This window comes from Copadichromis virginalis, linkage group LG4, assembly GCF_057382275.1.
Source record: "Copadichromis virginalis isolate Kocher_CV1m ecotype Utaka linkage group LG4, C_Virginalis_male_GT1.1, whole genome shotgun sequence".
Lineage (NCBI taxonomy): Eukaryota > Metazoa > Chordata > Actinopteri > Cichliformes > Cichlidae > Copadichromis > Copadichromis virginalis.
Window position 1 is genome coordinate 34,264,340 of NC_140621.1, and position 21,759 is coordinate 34,286,098.

At 42.8% G+C, this 21,759-nt stretch overlaps 1 protein-coding gene across 2 annotated transcripts in view; it reads right to left on the reverse strand.

Annotated features, from left to right (window-relative positions):
* Positions 1–1,666: 1,666 nt before the first annotated feature.
* The window catches only part of slc38a12 (solute carrier family 38 member 12), a 73,093-nt gene continuing 53,000 nt past the window's right edge, over positions 1,667–21,759 (reverse strand). For both annotated transcript variants that reach the window (XM_085455033.1, XM_085455032.1), the window contains exons 9-10: positions 14,038–14,131; positions 1,667–2,643 (exon numbers count right to left, since the gene is read on the reverse strand). In XM_085455033.1, the coding sequence (XP_085311159.1) occupies positions 1,880–2,643; positions 14,038–14,131 (858 nt within the window). In that variant the 3' untranslated portion in view covers positions 1,667–1,879. The remainder of the gene's footprint in view (positions 2,644–14,037; positions 14,132–21,759) is intronic.

Here is a 21,759-nt window from a genome sequence, read left to right on the forward strand (position 1 = left end):
GTGACAGGCTCTTTTTCATGCCTGCTCTTCCGCTTGCTTTAATATATTTTTACTGGAACATTCTGCCCTCAAGGTCCGTCGGATCTTTTCTATAGTTTGGAATATGAATGAGGCAAACTTTAAGAGCAACCCACAGAGCTGTTAAGCAGCACGGCGTGTTAAGTAGCATGTTAGAGTACTCAGATTACCAATGAGAGCATATGTTGCTGCAGATCAAAAACAGCACATTGTTGTTGAGCCAGTGTGATGACAGAGCAGACGCCCTTCACACTGTGGAATAATTCATATTCTTGTGTATCAGGGTGATGCTACGTGTCAGCTGCTACTTCAGAAGCACCATTACTGCTGAAGAGGTGGACTGAATAAAACCAACCTGCTCTGCGATAGAGTCACAGCTAAATCCCCAGTAGTCTACAAATCCTCCAGATAACAACATGATCGAGCTAACTGCAAAGGAAAAACTCATTTTTCCACGTTGTAGCATTCAGAACTACTTGGTTGCCCGTAATGTTGTTGTTGTAATGTGAGTCACACCACCCGACTCTAACGCTTGCTTTAAATGAAGCGTTTGCTGGAAGAACGCTCTCCAGTGATGGTTGCGTTGACAATTTTGTCCGATACTTGGACAGCAATCCTGGCGGGTGATAAATAAGGGTTAAACATCTTTCTCTTCTTTTGAGGCTTAAAAAGCCACAAAAAGCCTGTCGGATACATTTTTAAAAAGTGCAAAACTTTGTGAAAAACTCAAACTGTCTGGTGTTTATTGACAAAAAACCCTATTAATAAATTCCCTTTAACTCTCATGCACTGCTCCAGCTTTACTTTTGTGGAACATGAAACATGTGACATTTGGTCCCTTTTGACCAGGACATGTCCTTCAACGCACATATTAAACAAATATGTAAGACTGCTTTCTTCCATTTGTGCAACATCTCTAAAGTTAGAAATATCCTGTCTCAGAGTGACGCTGAAAAACTAGTTCATGCATTTATTACTTCCAGGCTGGACGACTGTAATGAACTGTAAAAAAAAATCCTGCTCCTCACATACAAGGTCTTAAATAATCAGGCCCCATCTTATCTTAATGACCTTGTAGTACCATATCACCCTATTAGAGCACTTCGCTCTCGCTCTGCAGGCCTACTTGTTGTTCCTAGAGTATTTAAAAGTAGAATGGGAGGCAGAGCCTTCAGTTTTCAGGCCCCTCTTCTGTGGAACCAGCTTCCAGTTTGGATTCAGGAGACAGACACTATCTCTACTTTCAAGATTAGGCTTCAAACTTTCCTTTTTGCTAAAGCATATAGTTAGGGCTGGACCAGGTGACCCTGAATCCTCCCTTAGTTATGCTGCAATAGACGTAGGCTGCCGGGGGATTCCCATGATGCATTGAGTTTTTCCTTTCCAGTCACCTTTCTCACTCACTATGTGTTAACAGACCTCTCTGCATTGAATCATATCTGTTATTAATCTCTGTCTCTCTTCCACAGCATGTCTTCATCCTGTCTTCCTTCTCTCACCCCAACCGGTCGCAGCAGATGGCCCCGCCCCTCCCTGAGCCTGGTTCTGCTGGAGGTTTCTTCCTGTTAAAAGGGAGTTTTTCCTTCCCACTGTTGCCAAAGTGCTTGCTCATAGGGGGTCATACTATTGTTGGGCTTTTCTCTGTATCTGCTGTACAATATAAAGCGCCTTGAGGCAACTTTTATTGTGATTTGGCGCTATATAAACAAAACTGAATTGAATTTTCAAAAAATATTTGATAAATTACTCTTAATTACATTTAATTGACCCAACAAACGTTCAAAAAAAGGGCACACTGCCCAACCAGCAGCAATAAGGCTTCCTGTACGGGAACCACAAACTGAAACACAGATACGAGTTCTCAGTTCTTGGTGTCAGTCAGGATGATGTTGGCTGTGACAAACATGAGGCTGAAGGCAGCCCACAGCAAAACGAACCACACCCAGAAGCTGTGGCGGAAGGGTGACCGGTGCTTGTTGATGGCATCTCTGCCCATCACAGGCTCCAGGTGGCGCCTGGCGTAAAAGACAAGGAAGGCTGGGACAATGTACTGGATCCCTGTACCGGCATAGGACCCTGTGATTCCCACCAAGGATTCCAAGTTGTGTGTACAGAAGGCAACCACGATGGGGGGCACGAGTGTAATGAGGGGAAATACCACTCGGTCCACCACCCACGGGTAGGTACCTCCGTCTCGGTGGAACAGGGTCTTCCAGTTGTTTCGAAGCGTGACGGCGATGATGGGGAAGTTGGTGCTGATGGTGAAGACGGGGAACAAGCCGAGGAAGTAGCGCAGCACCGGGATGTCTAAGACGTCGCAGTTGTCTGTGAAGTTCAGGGTGTACATGTCGTAGAGCAGCGAGCTATCGAAGCAGAAGATGGCGGTGAACGAGAGGAGCACGTAGAAGCCGAGGATGAGGATGTAGTCGAAAAGCACCAGTGAGCCGACGCGCTTCTTGTTAGAGATGGGCGTCACCAGGGACGGCAGTGAGTGTTGGCACATGAAGGAGTAGACGCACACCCCGAACAGGTTGGGGACCCCAGACAAGGAGGCGACAGGTGGGTGTCCCGCGCCGTGGTCTTTACCGATGCGAATTACTGCCAAGATGATCATCATGGTGAAAGCTGGAGGGACAAAAACAAAACAGGAAATAGATTTTAAAAACCCACTGATGGCAGAAAAGCTATAATATTATTGTACATTTGACCATCCTGGTAGAAAGGAGAACTATTCTGCTCATTTTCAGCTCCACTTTATTTTTCTTGAGTAGCTATGAAAGAAGTTAAAGTTCAAAACAAGCCTGCTTTCTTCCAACTGACTGCACCCCACAAACAGAGGATTTAAATCAGCAGGCCAGTGGGGCGTCAGCACCGTGTGCCTCAAATGACCCCCAAAGACCAATGGGTGATTCCTCGGCAACCTCCAGTCAGTAGGGAAAGATGTGTATTCCTCAACCAGTTGGTGAGTGCTTGTTGAGTTTGCGGACTGAAATCTGTTGCCGAGAGGATCCTCCACCAAAAACCTCCCTGTGTTTGCTTTGGCTGCTAACAGATATCTGAGGTTCCCACAGTTTACACGAAAGACCCTGACGAGCAAACACTTGCCAACTAACCACCGAACAGTAGCGCACCATATGGCATTTTTGAAAAGGCCCAGCTTTTATTTTGACAGTGAACAGTCTCCATTTCCAGTTTGCATAACACTTTTCACAGTTTTACTGCTTTTACTAAGAAGGCCTAGTTGGCAAATTCAATTAAGTTCAGTTTTATTTATACACACCGCCAAATGACAACAACAGTTGCCTTAAGGCGCTTTATAGTGTAAGGTAAAAACCCTACAATAATACAAAGAAAACAGAAAATCTCAACAATCATATGACCCACGTATGAGCAAGTGCTTTGGCGACAGCAGTAAGGAAAAACTTCCATTTAACAGGAAGAAACCTCCAGCACAGGGGTCCCCAACGCCAGGCCTCAAGGGCCTGCAGCGTTAGATGTGTCCTTGAACCAACAGCTGATTCAAATGGCTAAATTTCCTCCTCAACATGTCGTGAAGTTCTCCAGAGGTCTGCTAATGAACTCATCATTTGATTCAGGTGTGCAGACCCAGTGTGAGATCTAAAACCTGCAGGCCTGGAGTCGGAGACCCCTGCTCTAGCAGAACAAGGCTCAGGGAGGGATGGCCGCCTGCCTTGACTGATTTGGGTGGGGGTGGATAGGGGTTGGTGGGTGGGTTGGTTGACACACAAATATTTGCAGACAAGTTGGAGTCCTCAATGCAACTTGCGGGTGACTGTAGACATCTGCAAAGAACTTAATCATAGGGAGGTTTTCAGTAGTACCCATATAACTCTGTGCACAGGGTTAAATCTTGTAATCTTCCAAGTGTTATCAAAGGTATTTAGATTGAATCTTGTGTTTGTGAGTGCAGGACTGCGTTAGTGTGAGGGAGCTGAACTTCCTGTACATTATTTATCAACTTTACAAATAACAAATAAAAGAGATGATAAATAGTAAAGAGGGAGGGTTTAAGCCAGCGTTTTTCTGATGGTCTCACTTGATTTTAATGTTCTTGTAAAACAGCAAAGTGTACCCAATAAGTATTATTTTGGTTTAAATCCAGGCTTTACAGCGTCAGTTTAATTCAACTTTTTTAAATGAAGTATTTGGTGCATATAATCCACTCAACTCCAAACTGGTTATCAGATTATTATTATTATATAAAAATAAAATATAAACATGAAAATATCAGAAATAATTGTCTCTCCACCTTTTTTGTGCTTTTATTTTGAATTAAACTGGGCTTCCAAAACACGCCATACATAAAGTTGAAGGTGCATTTGACTGATTTCTATAGTTATAGAGTGAATTCTCTCAAAAGATCAACGAGGTGAAAACCTGATATGGTGACCACATTGTAGTCCGGTCTCAGTTCTCTCAGAGTTTAACCTCATGTGGATAAAGATGGCAGTGCTGAACTGCCTTCCAGCTGTTTGTTCCAGAAACATCAGGCGTAAAAAACAAACCAGTGGTCGTTTCACGGCCCAGTATAAAACCGTCCTGCGGTTCCCACTGCAGCTCCAATTGATTTCAGGAGGCGCATCGTTGGCAGCTGTGTCTAAAGGAGACTCCTGAGAGCCGCATGCAGTCCTGTTACAGGCTAACGGTCATGTGGCCCAGCAAGCCATCTCTCCTCACACACACACACACACACACACACACACACACACACACACACACACACACACACACACACACACACACACACACACACACACACACACACACACACACACACACACACACACACACACACACACACACACACACACTCTCAATCAACCCGTGACACCAGGAGTTAGTCATAGCCCAGGCCAGGAGCCAGCTCCTCAGCTTTCATTATCAGCTGTCCTTTAAACACTCGGTGACATTTAGGAAGTGTCACTCGGACCATTATATGCCTCATATCTGCAGTAAAATAATTCTATACCTTAAACTCTGACATCACTCTATAAGACTGAGACTCACGCTGTCTTTGATGGGAATATCTAACATCTGCAGACCAAACTGTAGGGATGCAATATGCCACAAGGCAAGCTTTGTTCATCTACACTGTACAAGAGGCAAAATAACTGCTGACCAAAGAAGAACCAGGAAAAAAAGCTCATTTTGCCTTTGTTTTAGTGTTTCAGTGTTTCAGTGTGGATGTAGAGCTTTACAAAAGAGTAATCTGATCTCTGAAAAAGAATATTCACTTTTATTCACTTGCTTAAATTTACCTGCATGGATAACGAACGAAATCAGCACTGATTTCAGTATAACTTGGTATATATTTTATATCGTGCACAATTTTAAAAAAGGCAACGACACGACACTGCAAGCTCATAAGGTACCGACTCATCTATCACAAAGCAGCGACACTTTAAAGCGCGCCGTCCTTTATCGTCTGTTTTACTCAGAAAGTGAAGATCATTTAACAGAGAAACATGGCGCTCATCAGAAGCGTTTTTACTGAGGTCATACGTCAAAGGAGAAGTGAGCTAATTTTGTCATAGACCTCGATTCAAACAGACTTCTTTGCAGAACCAGAAAGGTCGCCCCCTACTGGCCACGTCAAAAGAAAGCAACTCCATTAGACCCAGAAGCTGTGTCCATCGTTTAGCTTTCTCCAAAACTTGGGCCATTGTCTCCAGAGGCTAAACTCATGGGATTATAACTGATGGGCCGCCTGATTGAACACTTGCTGAAAATGTAGCCGTGTCAGGAAAACACAACACAGCTACATTTCGCACCCTTGTTTCACGCTTGCCTTGAATTTCACATGTAAGCACAAACTCTGTAAAACCTGTTTCACGACTGTTCAATATTGAATGCATCTTTGGCTTAGGCCCAATGTAATCTGTGGCTCCGGGGAAAGCTCTGCGACTCCCCGCTACAACCTCAACCCTCTTACACAGAGATGTCAAACGAATGGGCAACACACCAGCTTTCAAGGACGATGACACGCAAAAAAGTCCCTTAATTTATCTGTGCTGTATAGATAGATCTTTCTGAATTGCTCCTCTTCCTACAAAACATCTGCAATGTGTGAAAGAGTCATTGCCAAAACCATCTGTCTGCCCCCTTTGCTCCGCCTGTCTTCTTTCTCCTTCAAACTCTCATCTTTTTCCGCCTTTCTGTCTGCACGAAGCTATGTGTGAAATAGCTGGCAACTAAACCCGTCTGCCTGCGGTACACCAGGGAGACGAAGGTGCAGGGGAAGAGAAAGAAGGCTTTTCTCCATCTTTCTCCAACACTCACAGGCTGCACAGGAAGGAAACTAGCACGGGGCTTTTAATTAAGAGTGCCTCAGGGTGGTTGGGCACGGTTACATTACCTAAAGCACCTTTTTCCAAGTCTGGCCAAGATTAAGATGCTGCAGGAGAGCCTGCAAGGACAACGGGGCTGGTTGTACTGGGAAGCTCCCAGTCAAATCTTATTGAAGCTTAAAAATGAAATATAACTCCAAATGCTTTTAAATTGAAAAGAATCGACTGGAAAACATTTCTTTGGCCCACAATTAGAACGTTTTTATGCTGATCAGAGACAAAGCACTCATTTATCCCACTAAAGTCACAGGAACCAACTCATTATAATTCAAAGTAACTGAAAGTCAATCAGATGGTAGAGAGGAGCTGAGCACTAGATTGAAGCCTTTCATAATGTGCTCATTTGTCACCGGCCCTCGCCTGCATAATGCTACACGAGGTGGGCAAATCACGTCCGGCCGTGACAATTTTATCGCGCTCATTGCACCTATAAGCCATGAATCTCAATGCTGGAGTACTGTACAGCCGTGAAATGAAAGCATATTAGCTTTGATCACCTTAACTGAGTGTAGAAGTTTATTTACATAGTAAATTCAGTAAGACCTCATAATTCTCTGGACTGACGTAAGAGACGAGCATAAGGGGCATTCATTACTCCTTAAAAGGCATTATTCAGTGACAAATTACAGAGAGCCGGGTAGTGCGTACACACGACTCTGCGTTAATCTAAACTCATCACGTCTTCTTGTAGCCATTAATGCTCCTGTCTTCTTCTGTGGTTTTTATTTGCTCACCGGAAACATTTCACACATAAATCTCAAATGATTTCAGGAGAATTAGACCCAAAGATAATTTTACCAAGTATGTGAGCGAGTAAAGGCGTAGATGTTTAAACTAAACAGTATTATTTTAGTGCTCTATTGTAGTCTTAGCCAATTCTAAAACCTAAAAATGCCAAACCAGTTAACTGACCTGTAAATTAGGTGTCACAAACATCGATGTAGTCCTCACTTGCTAGTATACACAACAGGAAATGCTGTGCGCCCTGCTGAAATGACTCCTTTTGGTTTAGGTGATGGATTGAGTGTGCAAAAGGCACTGGAGCTGTTAATGCTACTATTCGCACGTTGATGCAATCTGACATCTCATGGACTTCATCATAGGAGTGACTAATGTCTGATCTGACTGTATACTTGCATATCTACCAGTCATCAGCCATCTTTGGCCTGTGGGAGCTTATTTGGGCAGTTATACTGAAATCACAGGTTATAAATGTTTGAAATTAAACTTTCACAATCACCTTCATGGACTGGATTTCAGTGCCACGTCTGTGCAGTGCACATGTGGAAGCGTGAAAACAACACCCATCTTTCAAAGCCCCTGCACAACATACCATCACAGACAGGATGAGCCATTACCCCTGCACCTACCCGTCGAGATATGCTAATTCAATGCGCCTTCACATAGACACACTGAGCCCAACCAATACTCTCCACCGCACTTGACGTGCGACAACAGGAGCTGAGTAAATTGAGCAGCCACGTATCCCAATCCCCACGACTAGGCCCGTCAATCTCTTTGAGCCAGTGATTTATATTACCTGGATGGGAACGCCATTGACCTTGTGAGGAATGCTTCAACTTAACGACCCTCCAGAGCAAGCTCGTACGGCTGTATTGTCTCTAGTAGCAAACATAGCAGACGCGGTTAGAGCCAAGGCTGGCAGACTCTCTCAATGCTCCAAGAAGTCATCGACTGCCTTGAGAGAAAGACTCCCAGATGCTATCGGAGAAGAGATGGGAATCCTGGACTCAATCAATGAGGAGAAAATGGTAGAAGGTGAGAGGTGATCAATCTCATGTGCAGTGGTGCACAGGAAAGCTGAAAGTTGGGAGGCCCTGCTCTTTGAATGGAACAACGCGAGTACTTAAGTGTGAGCAATTCACTGATGACTGCAGGAAGGTCAAGGACTTCTGCGCTGTGCTTTGATGCTTAAAAAAGCAGCCGTGCTGAAGAGGAAATGCTGCGCGCTCGAATGTAACACGAGGTTCTGGTGATGCTGCTTGTTTTCTTGTCACGTTGGCCAATTTAAGCATCCCCCCCTGGCAGTTTTAACGCACAGCAATCTTGCCATCCCTAATTAAGAGAGGTACTCCTTGAGCACTCTTGGATAATCTCTGCAGTAATTAGTAGCTCCGGCTCTTTGCCCAGGTCTCACCAGGGTTTCAGGAATTCTCACTGTGCCGAGCCTCCATCACGTCAAGCCTATCAGGAACAGAGGTAGCGAGCTGCTGGGGCTGTTGAATTACTCGTATTTGTTGGGTGATAAGTGGCTTCCTCGCCTCCTAACGTGCTCTGTGATGTTGGATAGGGCTTTCTGTATACATGGCACAAAGCAGCGCAGCAGTTGGCTGCACCGTTTAGCACCCCATGCTGCAGCTGAGGTTCACAGACACGAGCCAGCCAAACCTCTGTTTCACTGATTTAAATGCTTTGATAAAGATGCAAAATTTCATTTTATTTATATAGCAACAACTCGCAACATCAGTCGCCTCAAGGTGCTTTATAAAAAGGAAACAAACAATGTAAAGAAGTGGTTTATTCTTCATTTAAAAAAAGGTTAGGACTAAAAAAAATAACATTTCTCTGGCTCATTCTACTTTCTCAAAAGAAATTATTAGATTTTTATACTTATTCTATACTATGACTTAAATATGTTGATTTTAAATGACTGTGATGCTTTTTTAAATTGTCCGTGTCTAAAGTAACTTATAAAATAGACTGTCAGGACTTTCCCAGTAAAATGGTTTCCAGGGGAAGAACTACGAATAAATGTTAAACATCACGAGTTTAACATGCAGTCATGTGTCATCTTCGAAACAACTCTGGTGCATCAATAAAGTGATAAAACGGCAATCAGAGGAAGTCCGTCTGCTATCAGTTTGCAACTGAAAGGGGCCAAACTGGTAATGACATGCGAACTGTGATAGCACAGCAATTAGCTGTGACACATCAGGGAAAATCTGTTTTGAAAAAACAAAAGCACAGCTCCTGTAGGACAGCAATCAACCACAAAATGAAAAAGGTGCTCAGATTATTAATAAACAGAATAAAACCAGTTCAGTCGAGTTGCAAAAAGACATCGCAGAGTGCGAAAAATTCAGCAAAGTTTTATCTCCTAGCTCAACACAAACTCAATGTTTGGGAAAAATCCATGGTGGATTTTATACTGACGTTTAGCTGCTACGTTGGATATGAAGCACTTAATACAGTGTAACTAATGAAGCCCCTCTTACCAAACAGGAATTTGAGCATCAGGGGAAGAGCACAGTCAAACTGTCATCATATTCATGGAAGGATCTCTCCTCTGGAAAATGTTAGCTAATGCAAGTATCCATGTTAATATATGAAAAATATAGACAAGGTCTGTTAATTGACCCTCAATGCTGGTCTATAAACTCCACGAAGCATTTTCATGTTATTTTACCAGCTAATGTTACAAACTAACCATCACCAGATTCCTGCAGTGTAGCTAGGTTACAGCTACCTGCTTGCTAACATTGTACATCCTGCTATTAGCTGCTTTGTCATGTCCAACCCAACTTTCTGTAAGTATACAGTATATATACTGGTTTCCCAGTTGTTACCCAGCAGTGAGTGCGTGCAGTGGACAGTGTCAGCCGTTTACATTTTAATCAATGTTTTTAAAAAAGCCTACAAAACATAATTCTAATATTACGCCTAATTAAGGTCAAATGTCAAATAAATGACGACCACAATGCTAAGTGGATTAAGCATTAACGATTTTTTAAACAAATGGCTGAAACTGCAGCATTACATTTTAATCACTTTAATCAAATCTTTCTGTGTAATGACACCGCCTCTGAGGTAAACAAAGACCTGAGGTCAGTGTCTCTAATTAAAAGCTTAGCTAGTGGATACAGTTGTATTGGATCGTGATTCCTGAACCACCTCAAAACCATCTCTGCAGAAAATCAAAGTGGCCATCACACAAAGGAACATCAGTGCTAAGCAGCGAAGCCAAGCAGGCAGTAAAAACACTGAAAGTGGTCGTGATCATGTAAATGTTTAGACGCAAAAAAAGAAAAGGTTCTTTGCTCCTGACAGCACAAATGTCACTGAAAGCCAGAACAGGACTGATGCTCATCAGCTGGTCTTGAAATGTAATTTTTCAGGACCTCTGAACTGTGATTCTGGCTGCTGCTCACTTCATTAAGACCGGCTCATAATTCACCCCTCGCTCTGAATGAGCAGAACCTTTCCAGTCAACAAGCCACCAGAGTCCCCCTGACCTTCAAAAACAATATCTCAATCCCATGGCCATTTAAAATGGCAGTGGGCAGCTGTGAGCATCCCTGCGGGGAGTTTCTTGGCTCTTTACATTATGTTGTTGTAAACTAAGAACATTAGATGGATGGAGAGACCTGCGGCTCGCTGAAACTTACAGCATTTGACTTACAGCAAAAGCTATTTATGAAAGATGAACTCAGGACAAAATCTTAAAGATTTAAAGTGTTTTAAATGAATTACACTGAAATCAAAAAGTACTATTTTACTGGACAAACTAAAGTCACTCCATCGCAGCCATATCCTGCTGCCAGCCAGTCAAGCTAGAGTGTAAATCTATGTTTTCATTTTTCCCAATAATGGGAGATGGGAGTTTCCTGATCGAGGACTGTTTCAGCCACAAACATCGAGTACAAATGTTTAAAGGCTTTCCTGCTAAGTAAGTCTGATGGCTGTTTTTAGGAGCCCTGAGATCCACATGGCACCGACCTACTGATAAACTCAGACAGCAGCCCCTCTACACATCTATCCACACGTCTCAGGAGAGATGGCTGGCAGTAATGAATACTTATTTACTGAGCGGACAGGCTGTTAACTTTTTCCCTTTGTCTCATATGACTCAATAACAATTAGAGAAGCTGTGTACTCCTGTAAGTGTTTGGAAAGTGTCCTTCTGGAGCACCAGTAATGATCCACTCTGCTGACAGCGGGCAGGAAGAGGCCGGCTGCAACAGGTTACAGCAATGTCTGCCTTTACCTTATATTTATTAAGATTAATGTGGAAAAAAACAACAAAAATAAGGTGAAGACACTCCAACTACATCTAACTGCAGCTACAACGCATCGTGTATACATAACACTGAATATTCATATACAAGCTGTGCACTGTGGTTCCTTCTCTGTCTCCTTGTCCTTCACCAACATGTGAGGTACTTCTGCTGTGAGACACGTTATCGCAGAGATGCAGATGGCCCTGATGACGTCCTTTATTAGTCACTATAAAGCATTAATTTAGATTTATATGGCACCGCTGCAAACAAGGTGACTAAATGACTGCAGCTAGGAATTCTGGGTTGTATAAAAGGTGTCGCGCTGACCCAGGCTAATGGCGACTCTGCTGAATATCCCAGCATGTCACCGACAGCCGAGCAGCAGGCAGGTACACCATCACTCATGTTTGGTGTAAAAATCGGGGCTCTCTGGACAACGAGGTGACTACAGTTGAGTGGCAACAACTGTGACAAGGCCGGAGCCGAGGGTGGCGGGCGGGGCACCGACGCACCGGCCAGCTGCTACCCCTGACATCAAACGCACCCCGTCCTCGCTCAGGGCAGCACATGTGACTGCAGGTGCATCCGGGGACTGGTGAGTAATGGTCAGGAGGGGAGGCAGGGTCTCCTGTCTCATGTGGTCAGTGTCAGCGCCTTCAAATAAAGCGGATACCAACACCCAGGGACACAATATAAAAAACAACTACACAACATACATTTTCCAGATGGTAGAATTACAAAATATGGGGCTACGAGTACGAGCGCCCCAGCTCGCAAACAAGCTTCTTATCGTTCATTTGTTCATATTCTGCATGCAGCCTATTTGCTCCAGCACATTGACTCGTCCTCAAGACGCAGCTCATGCAGAAATACTCCAACAAGCAATCTAAAACTCAGACTGTCTTTACACACTGGGAAGGCTGCTTGCTGCTCTGCACCAAAAACAAAGATGCACAACTGGACAGAGCAAAGAAAAGGATCCAGGCCGATAATAAGGATCGATGGTGTGATGGATAAAGTAGGCCGCGACGAGGGCCAAGACATCTGTGCACAGGTCAGCACTTGGACTCGGAGTGTTACAGAAGGTTATTAAGTCCTCATTTTAACGTGTAACAAAGTGGAAACTGCTGGATGTAAAACAGGACGTGAAAGTCGACACGAAACACAAAAATGTTCTGAAACAGCGCCAACGCTTTAGCTGTCGTCTCTCGTAAAGAGGTCGACTTGCTTCTGGATTGTTGTGGAGCGCTTTTATGTCCGAGAACAGTACTGACCTTTACAGACACTGACTGAATGTGTGCTGTTTGTGTAGTTGACTAAATGTATGCCACTGACAGAGCTGCTTGGTGTGAATGTCACTACAGGAGAAGTGTTAATTGATCATAGAAGATAATTTCCAGACAAAAGGAAAGACTGGGAATTTTGATATGCTTCACTAGTTAAATGTGCTGCAGGACTGTACATGTTCAGCTGATAACCGGCCTCTTCCCCCAGTGTATCCGTCTGTTTATAGCTTTGAAGGGTTTTTAACTTTTAGCAGGTCGTATATTTATCCCATACTGGTAATATGGGCAGCTGAGAGGCCCGTGCAGCTATATTTAACTACTAACTACTACATTTTTATCCCTCTAAGAGCCGGTCAATGACATGATCACTTTACTAGTGAATAATTCATTCACTCTAATGTTCAGTAATCAGCTAGCCTGATCTATTTCAGCTGCTTCAGCCCAGCAAGGTGACGCAGAAATTCATCCACAGGACGAGAGACTCACTGGAGACGCAGCTGATTTTGATGCTCACGTTCAGAGAGAATTATTTAATAGTTAGTTTAATAAGCACGTCTGCTTCTCTTCTCTGCCAAAACTCGACCTAAAGTACAGCAGACCAAGAACAAAATAAGTACGACAAGTTTATCTTTGGCTTTTATCAACAACTTCAACGTAATTTTGATGGTTTACCCCGCCCTACAAGAAAAACAGGCTGGTTTTTCTTTTTTAACGATTTGCTGTTCCAGTATCTTCGCTTGTCCACTGGAGCCGTTTTAAATCATTATCCCGTGTTGTTTGGAGCCCTGCAAAAGTGACACGACCAATCAATTGCAGAGCCAGGGGACGCTGAGACGAGGAAGAGGGAAGGATGCAGCTAAAACCCGCGTGTTATTTAGTCAGACGATGGACAGAGCGCGAACGCTGTTGTGTCTGCGTGCGTTTACGTGAGCGAGCGTGCGGCCGTACGGGGGCGGCGGGGCTGCCGTGATTCAGTGGTGTTGTGATTTTAACAGTGGACCCAGGACGGGCGGTTTATTTTCATCCGTCGCCATGTGAGTGACGGTCCAATCAAGCTTGGGACGGGCTGTCAAGCCTGTCAGGCTGAGGAATGAGAGGAGATGGGAGTCAAAGACACAGAGCAGGACCAAACCATGATGGACGGACCTTAAACGCAGCAGCCACACAGGCAGGTGAAGGCAGGAGGGAGGGATGAAAGAAACTCTGAGGGAGACGCCGATAAAATGGAAATATGCGTGTGTGGAAAAAGAGGCTGCAGAAATGGAGAGGTCACAGAAAGCGAGGGGAGAAAATAGTGAAAAGAAAAACAGCACGTTACGAGGGAATACTGCAGGAATGTTTTCTTACCAATCCATCGCATGAGTGAGGTGAGAATCTGGAGATACTTTGTCTTCTGGGCGTTGAAGAAGGTGAACGGGCCCAACAAAACAGTGAACACGCTCTGTGGGAACAGCAAATGGGAAAGCACATTTAGCTAGCTGAAGAAGGCACATTAATTAATGAAGAAGTGCTTTACATTTCTTAATTAGGTCAGAAATCAATCACAGTCATGTAAAAGCTGCCTTTGAGTGCTTCACTGTGAACCATAAGAGATGAAAAATACAGAGAATGTAGACAGAAGCACTTTTTATTAACCTCCAAAATTGGGAAAATCGCCACAGAAAAACCACCAATGCAAACTAAAACGGCCCATTACAGTAAAATTGCTCAATAAAAATAAATATGTCAGAGGAAAAAATGAAATGACTCAGAAAAGTAACAAAAGCTCAATAAACTAGAAAAAATACATCAATAAGGAAAGTGTTTTTATAAAAAAATACAATTGTTCTAATGAAAGTGTCCAATATATTGTGCAGAGTAACACAAACAGTGCAGGATCCTGAAACTAAACCAAGAGATTAACAGCAAAGTCACGTTTCCTGCGTTACATGAATAATAACCTGTCAGTCAATCTGTTAAATGAAAGAAAACTTCCAACGTGACGTTCTGCTCGTCTGTATTACTGGATCGGACTGTGAAGCTACTGTAAAGTATCTCTTGTGTTCTTACACTGGGCCACAGTTCACCTTCTGTCTGATATAGGTCGTTTTAGCCCCTCCCCCTTTAATCAACAATATTCTGATCGGCTGTCACTCATCAACATGTTTGGGCTTCTCTGCTCACAGGAATTACCTGCGCATACACTGACCCCGTTATTTGAAACTGTGGCCACCATTATAACGAGACATGTCAGGGGTTTCTTGTGTATGAAAAGCAAAAATACACTTTTAATTTTCAAATGACCAAAAAGAACTATCTCCCCATTTTAAGCCAGAAAAATATCTCATATAACAACAGACAGGAACGAAAACACAAAACTGGAAAAACACTTTCTGGCTTCAGCATCGCAGCTTTTCCCAACTCCTGAGTTGGACTGATCCTGCAGACTTTAGCCAGCAACTCTTTTTTTGTCTTGCAGTTGCGACACTGACATGCAATTCTGAAACGCTATCGAAGACGCAACGTTCCTCAAGTGCTGTCAAAATCCCATCAGCGCTCTCAAAGATGGGTGAAAAGATGAAGAGGTGGCCCAATCCATAGTACAACAAAAATTTCAAATCCTCCCAGGCCACAGCTCTGATAGCCTATCAGATACTTTCTTTATCAAGAGCTGCAATCAGACGCAGCTCAGCTACTGTAGCTCCATTCCCATCAGCTCCCATCAGCTCCCATCACTCCCTCTCCCCCACGCCTGCAAACGTATTCCCTTCATCCGTCTCTTACATATCCCCGCTCTCTGACACTCTCAGGTCTGACTGCACAGTTTGAGTGGCATGTGATCTCCGAGGCAGTCGCTTGTGTGCTTTTTCATCTGAAGAGCAGCCTGCAGGCTTTCAAAGAGAGGACCTCGCCCTCCCATCAAACGCATGAGGACAGACACACACTGACACACACCTCTGCAAGAGCGCAGGATTTCAGCCCAGCAATGGAGGTGCACAAACAGGCTGCTTAACACCTTCCAAAGTACTTGAAAAATAAAAAGAATGAGGCGAATTTAGCACTTTTAAAATTTTGATGAAGAAAACACCGAGTGCCACCAGTGTATCCCTGAACGAGGACTTCAATGGCACAAAATCAAATAATACCAGAGTTTGTATAAAAGGGTGGGTGGATGGTAACACAAAGGTGCTTTTATAATGTTTGAAGACATCGATGGAACTGCTACAAATGGGTTTCTCGTTTTTTCTTTTTAAATTTTCAGACCTTTACTGTCCCCGAACGATGGGTAATAATGACTTCAGTGCTATTCTTTTACAGCAACACAAGTTTATATTAGTTTTTTCTCCACACGTATAAAAAGTCTCAGGAACTATGTGATGTATTTGTTCAGACACTGAGAATGAATACAACAACGTGGCCTGTCCACATCCTATTGATCCAAATGTACTAAAACTGGCTGCAGTCCAGGAGCACCTGCAGTCCTCAACGGAGTGAACGAAGCTGAAACACTTTACATCTGCCGCTAAACATAAAAAACTCAGTTTATTTTAGTTTTCACAAATTTAACATGACTGCACGTGCAATTTTGTAAAAACAATGTTAGCATCCTGCTAATGCATGCTAACTGGTTGGTTAAAGACTCATCACTCCCTTGATGGTAACTGTTTCCAACTACAGACGCGAGCAGGATGGTTAAATCAAACATAAAGTCACATGTGTGTATAAGGAGTGTGAGTCTTCTTTGGGAGCTTCAGCATCCCTAAAACCTTTTCTAACACTAAAAGCTGATGAAAGAAGGCAAACAGTTATGGACCTCCTGTGTTGACCCCCTCCATCAAAAACACAATAAAATGAAAACACACTTTGTATATTTAACCCTCTTAAGGCAGGCGTTGCCGATTTGCAACAGTTAAAAACTAACAACCTGATTACCCCACATACATATTTTATGAGGTTTTTTTACTCAGAAGTGGAACTTGGTGGTTGAAAGGTTCCCCACGAGACCTTCAGCCGGTGTATCAAACTCATTTTACATCATAAAAGGAGTTTGAGTAAAAAGGCAGTGTAAAGAACTTTAACCATAAATTTAATCCCTGAGATATTTTAATATAAGGAAAAGAAGCAATTTCAGCAGCACATGTTGGTTTTTCTACACGATCAAGAAATGATGCTGTAGTAATGAAAGTGTGTCAGCGCGACTCTTCATCCGGAAACTGTAAGAAATTTAAATTGAAATAATGTGTAAAATGACAAACAAAAGTTCTGGTAGCTCATCGTCCCGAGTGTCCTATAAGAATAAAATGAAAGGTTTTTCAATTTGTTTTAATTTGTTTTGGGGTTTTTTGTTCCACTGTGAAGCTACTGTAAACATACATTTCTATAGTAGATAGTGGAAAAACAGAAACTTTGTGTTATTTTATTGTTTATCTGTTATTTACACTGGGATAGTATGAATGACCACTGGTTTGGTCTTCAGGAGAAAACCTGCGAAGCTGATGAAAATACAGTTGGAAACTTATAAAATACACCTAAAAGTTGCACCTTAAGTGGCTGTAAGCGACTGCAGCTTTCAACCAGGTGTCGTCAGGTGGTGTCCAAATATCATCAGGCATTTCGACCCTGAACCAAAACGCCCTCAGGTCGGCAGTGATGACCAGTCACATACCTGAGCCACTTGCGGAGGTGTTTGTTTACTTGCCTCTCGATACCGATCATTTATGTCCTACTTCACATTTTCCAAAGCAGCTCAGTGGCCCAGGTTGGAGCCTTTGGCAGGCCGATTCTGGCCCCCGGGCCTTAATTTTGACACCCCAGCCTTACAGAGTTTTTCCAAAGTTGAAATCAATGAATGAGGAAACAAAGGAGCAATTTTAGACACAATAAGAGCTCAAAAGATGTTAAAAAGGACAGCTGGGCTATCTGTGAGTTTGACAGAAAATCCCCCCAACAGCTTTTAATCCTGCTGAATAATGATGATGCCTATGTCTCTATATATTAAAGTATTACCAGCTGTCCCCTTGGCAAAGTGCAGTCTAAGCTCGGGCTGAGCCAAAGCATAAATCTGCAACAGCCATTGGAGGTAATGAATGAACCATTATGAAGAGAGATGTGTCTGAAGAAGAAAGTGAAATTAATGGCAGCCGGCTGACAGAAAGCTGTATTTCAGCCCTGAAGCATGGTCGGCCGCTCTCCTGTTCCTTTATTTTCTGTCTAAAGATCACTTTGCAAACTACAGAATGACAATGTGAGGTCTAATTTCAGACTGAATTCATCTACGGTGTGTTTGTCGCGCTGGACGACAAAGGCTGGTTCGTATCTATCTTAATCTTTTTCTTTGGATTTTGTGGTGCCAATGATGAAACTGTGCTTAGCCTAGTTTGCATATTAATAGGCACAAAGTTCACCAATCATGTGTGCAATCTGTACAAAATATACCAGCATGATTAATTATAAGTGACTTTGCATGGGCTTAATATTCTTCTATGATTTTTAATTGAAAGTGTAAACGTAACGTTTCTGTTAAAGAGGTTCTTTGATTGTAACACTTGGGTTCAGATACAATAAAACTTCATCCAGGCATAAAAAAGTATTCATCTACAAATCCTCTATATTATGTGTTTGGCTGATTGCATCCATCTAGTCAACTAACTCTGACTAAGTTTGATTTATTTCGATTATTTATTCCTCAGATGTCTTTGAGCCTGAAGAATCCTGTAGCACTGAAGTGCCTCCAAACCAAATTCAAATAAGAATTTTAGAAGCTGCATGATTGCAAACAAACTCCGTGGGAAGTGTAATCGGACAGTTTGGCCAGGACGTCATGAAGCTCCATCATTAACATAAAATCATGCATAATAATAATAATGGATTGGATTTATATAGCGCTTTTCAAGGCACCCAAAGCGCTTTACAATGCCACTATTCATTCACTCTCGCATTCACACACTGGTGGAGGCAGCTACGGTTGTAGCCACAGCTGCCCTGGGGCAGACTGACAGAAGCGAGGCTGCCATATCGCGCCATCGGCCCCTCTGGCCAACACCAGTAGGCAAGTAGGGTAAAGTGTCTTGCCCAAGGACACAACGACCAGGACAGAGAGCCCGGGGATCGAACAGGCGACCTTCCGGTTACAGATGCGCTTCCCAACCTAACTTTCCAGACAAGATGTATTGAGAGAATACACCCAGAAATCAGTGAAACAGGTGATGATGCCTTCATAGGATCAACAAAGAAAATACTAGACATGTACGGTGGCAATGGCCAACATTTGTTAGTATAACATCGATTATTTTCAAAGCTAAATAAATTTCACATTGTACTGAGAAGAGACGATGGGTGTCACAATAGTTCATTAAGGTGCATTTCACCAAGTCATGTGATTATTTTCCCACACAAAACAGACCAATCAATCACCGCCTGCTTCAGTCAGAGGACCTGGTCACAGAGAGTTGTGAAGAATAGGGGTCGTTTTAAAGAAGACTGCCCCCTATTAGGGCTCTAAAACTTTAAACATTGATCTCTAAAAAAATGCCAAACCTTCCAAATATAAATGCTGCGCTTGAAATCATCACCAGACCTTTAACCTGCTTATTTTATAACAAAATAAGTAAGAGTAGCCTTGTACCTGTAGAAAAACAGCTGTTCTCATTGGTCAGTGTCTAGTCCTGTACTATCTGATCTTAGATTTATAACTTGAATATTTTTGGTAAAGAGATAAAACAGAAAGTGTGTCAGCGTCCAAAAATGTGTAATGTACTCCCTCAGGTGAGAATCTATATCTGTCTTAGTGATGACAACATCTGAACGTGACCTCCTTCAAGGCAGTTCAGATGTGCAGCATCAGTTACCGTGGCGATCGAGCCAGGTACAAGCAGAGCCACCTTTGTGACTCTGGCTTTAGGCAAAACGTGTCTTCATAACCCATTAATTTCACTTTGCAGTGCATCCCTCGAATGTGGCACAGATTCAGGTAATATCCCTGAGGCTTGTCTGTTGTTGTCTGCGTGCGACTCTCAGCAGTTTTTGGACTGATCGTGAATCAAGACTGCACCTCCAACAGCCTGAGGACACCGGACTCCACTCAACTGGGCCTCAGCTACAAGAGTACTACAAGAAAACGTCCAAAAATGAAGAACTGCAACACATCTTTACTGGGGTTTCCATCAGCTCAGCAACAGACACAATAACGCGGCAGCTAAGGTTTGGACTTGCATCTGTATTTTGATATTTGGTGGTTTTTATCCCACACTGACCATAACCTTCAAAACATTGGTCCGAATTTATGTTCATCTGCGAGGAAGCGAGAAGAAAAAGAAAGAATGAGTGCATAACTGGACGAAAATGACGAACCTACGTCGACACAATAACAAGCTCTTGATTCTGGCAGATTTGAGATCAGGAAACAGAAGACTGGAAAGATGACAGGATGTCAGGGAGCGAGAGAGCATGGGAATGGAGCAGGAGAAAAGTGAGTGGGCGAGGAATCAGATGCCATGTGTTTGTGAGTGAGTCAGACCCACAGAGCTGGCATGACCCACCCAAAAGGAGAAAAACTGGTAGGGTCACACTTCACAATTCCACTTTAAATAACACCAATCCAACCATGCACTTTATCAGTTTACCTGTAACATTAGCAAATATGTCTGAGCAGACCTTCCTGTTTTATGAATGGACTTCATGACATTGATGCCATTTGATTTTCAGTCCGTTTTAAAGCGCCCACATGTCACACAGAGATACTCCGAGCTCTCCTAACTGCTCTGGCTTTTCTGGCATTTTTTAAGAAAACTGAAACATTGATGTTTCTAATGAAAAGCTAAACAGCAGCTCACAGGCCCTGACCTTCTGCTACTCAAACAAACAAGTTAAAATGATTCATTCAGTGATTTACACAGGAGAAACTTAACATCAGAGTGCTTTACAAGGCCGATACACAGCACATTACTCAAAAGAATTAAAAAGCGACACATTACTGAAAGACTGAAATTAAGGTAACACAAGAGGAACTAAAAACACACAAAAAAGAAACAAAAAAGAAAGGTGAGAGCAGCTCAAGCACAAACTACAAAGCCAACCTGGTGTATGAACATAATGCAAATTCATGTTGACAGAAACTTGTCCTTAGTGACAGCCTCACAAGCTTGTACACTCAGGTTCTCTGATGCCACACATATTGTGTTGTTTGTTTGGTGTTTACTGTCATTACAAACAGTGATCAAAATGTTCCAGGAAGAGAAATGAAAATAAACAATCTTAAAGCTTTTAAATGTTTTCATTACAAAGTCATCTCGTCATGCACGCGCCAACAGACTCACTCTGCTCGACCCGAAGAATAACGAAACAAAAAACAGCATTCTCCATGTTCGCAGGCCTTACCGACCATCGACCATCGAATGACCGGGTCACTTTGAAACAGAACTTGATGTTTGCTCTCTGTGCAGGTTCTGGATTTGTGATGAAGCTGTCAAACAAGAGTTTGTCCAAATTTAAATCAGGTAAGGTTTAGATTTCATCCATTCATTCCCCAAACATCTGGATGACACCTTGTACAGCGGCTCAGAAACTCTGATCAGGTAAACTTCATGCTCAGAGCAGAGACAATTTTCTTGTTTGGTCGTGTCAAAAAGCAAAGTGCACATAAAACTGGTGCTGAGAATGAACCGAGGAGCTGCTGCACTACAGATCGCGCGAACAGGTGTGGGATTAGAGCTCTGGGTAGCTCCCCAACTGGGTCTAGAGAGTATTTTAAATTCAGGGAATTTAAAATAGAAAGTAGCTCGTCCACAGAAGGACTGGTAGCTCCCCTTACGATAAGGGTTCAGATCGCGCGAACAGGTGTGAAATGTGTGTGTTTAGTTAGTTAGTTTGTTTTAATCAATTTTAAATCATGCTTTTTATTTGTTTTTGTTTCTAATGTCTCTGTAAAGCACTTTGAATCACCTTGTTGTTGAATTGTGCTATACAAATAAATTTGCCTTGCCTTGCCTTACACCAACACGTTTTCCACTTCAGCACCTTATTAGTGCTGGGCGATATGAAAAAATATTTATCGCGATATGAATTATTTTATATCACGATAACGATATATAT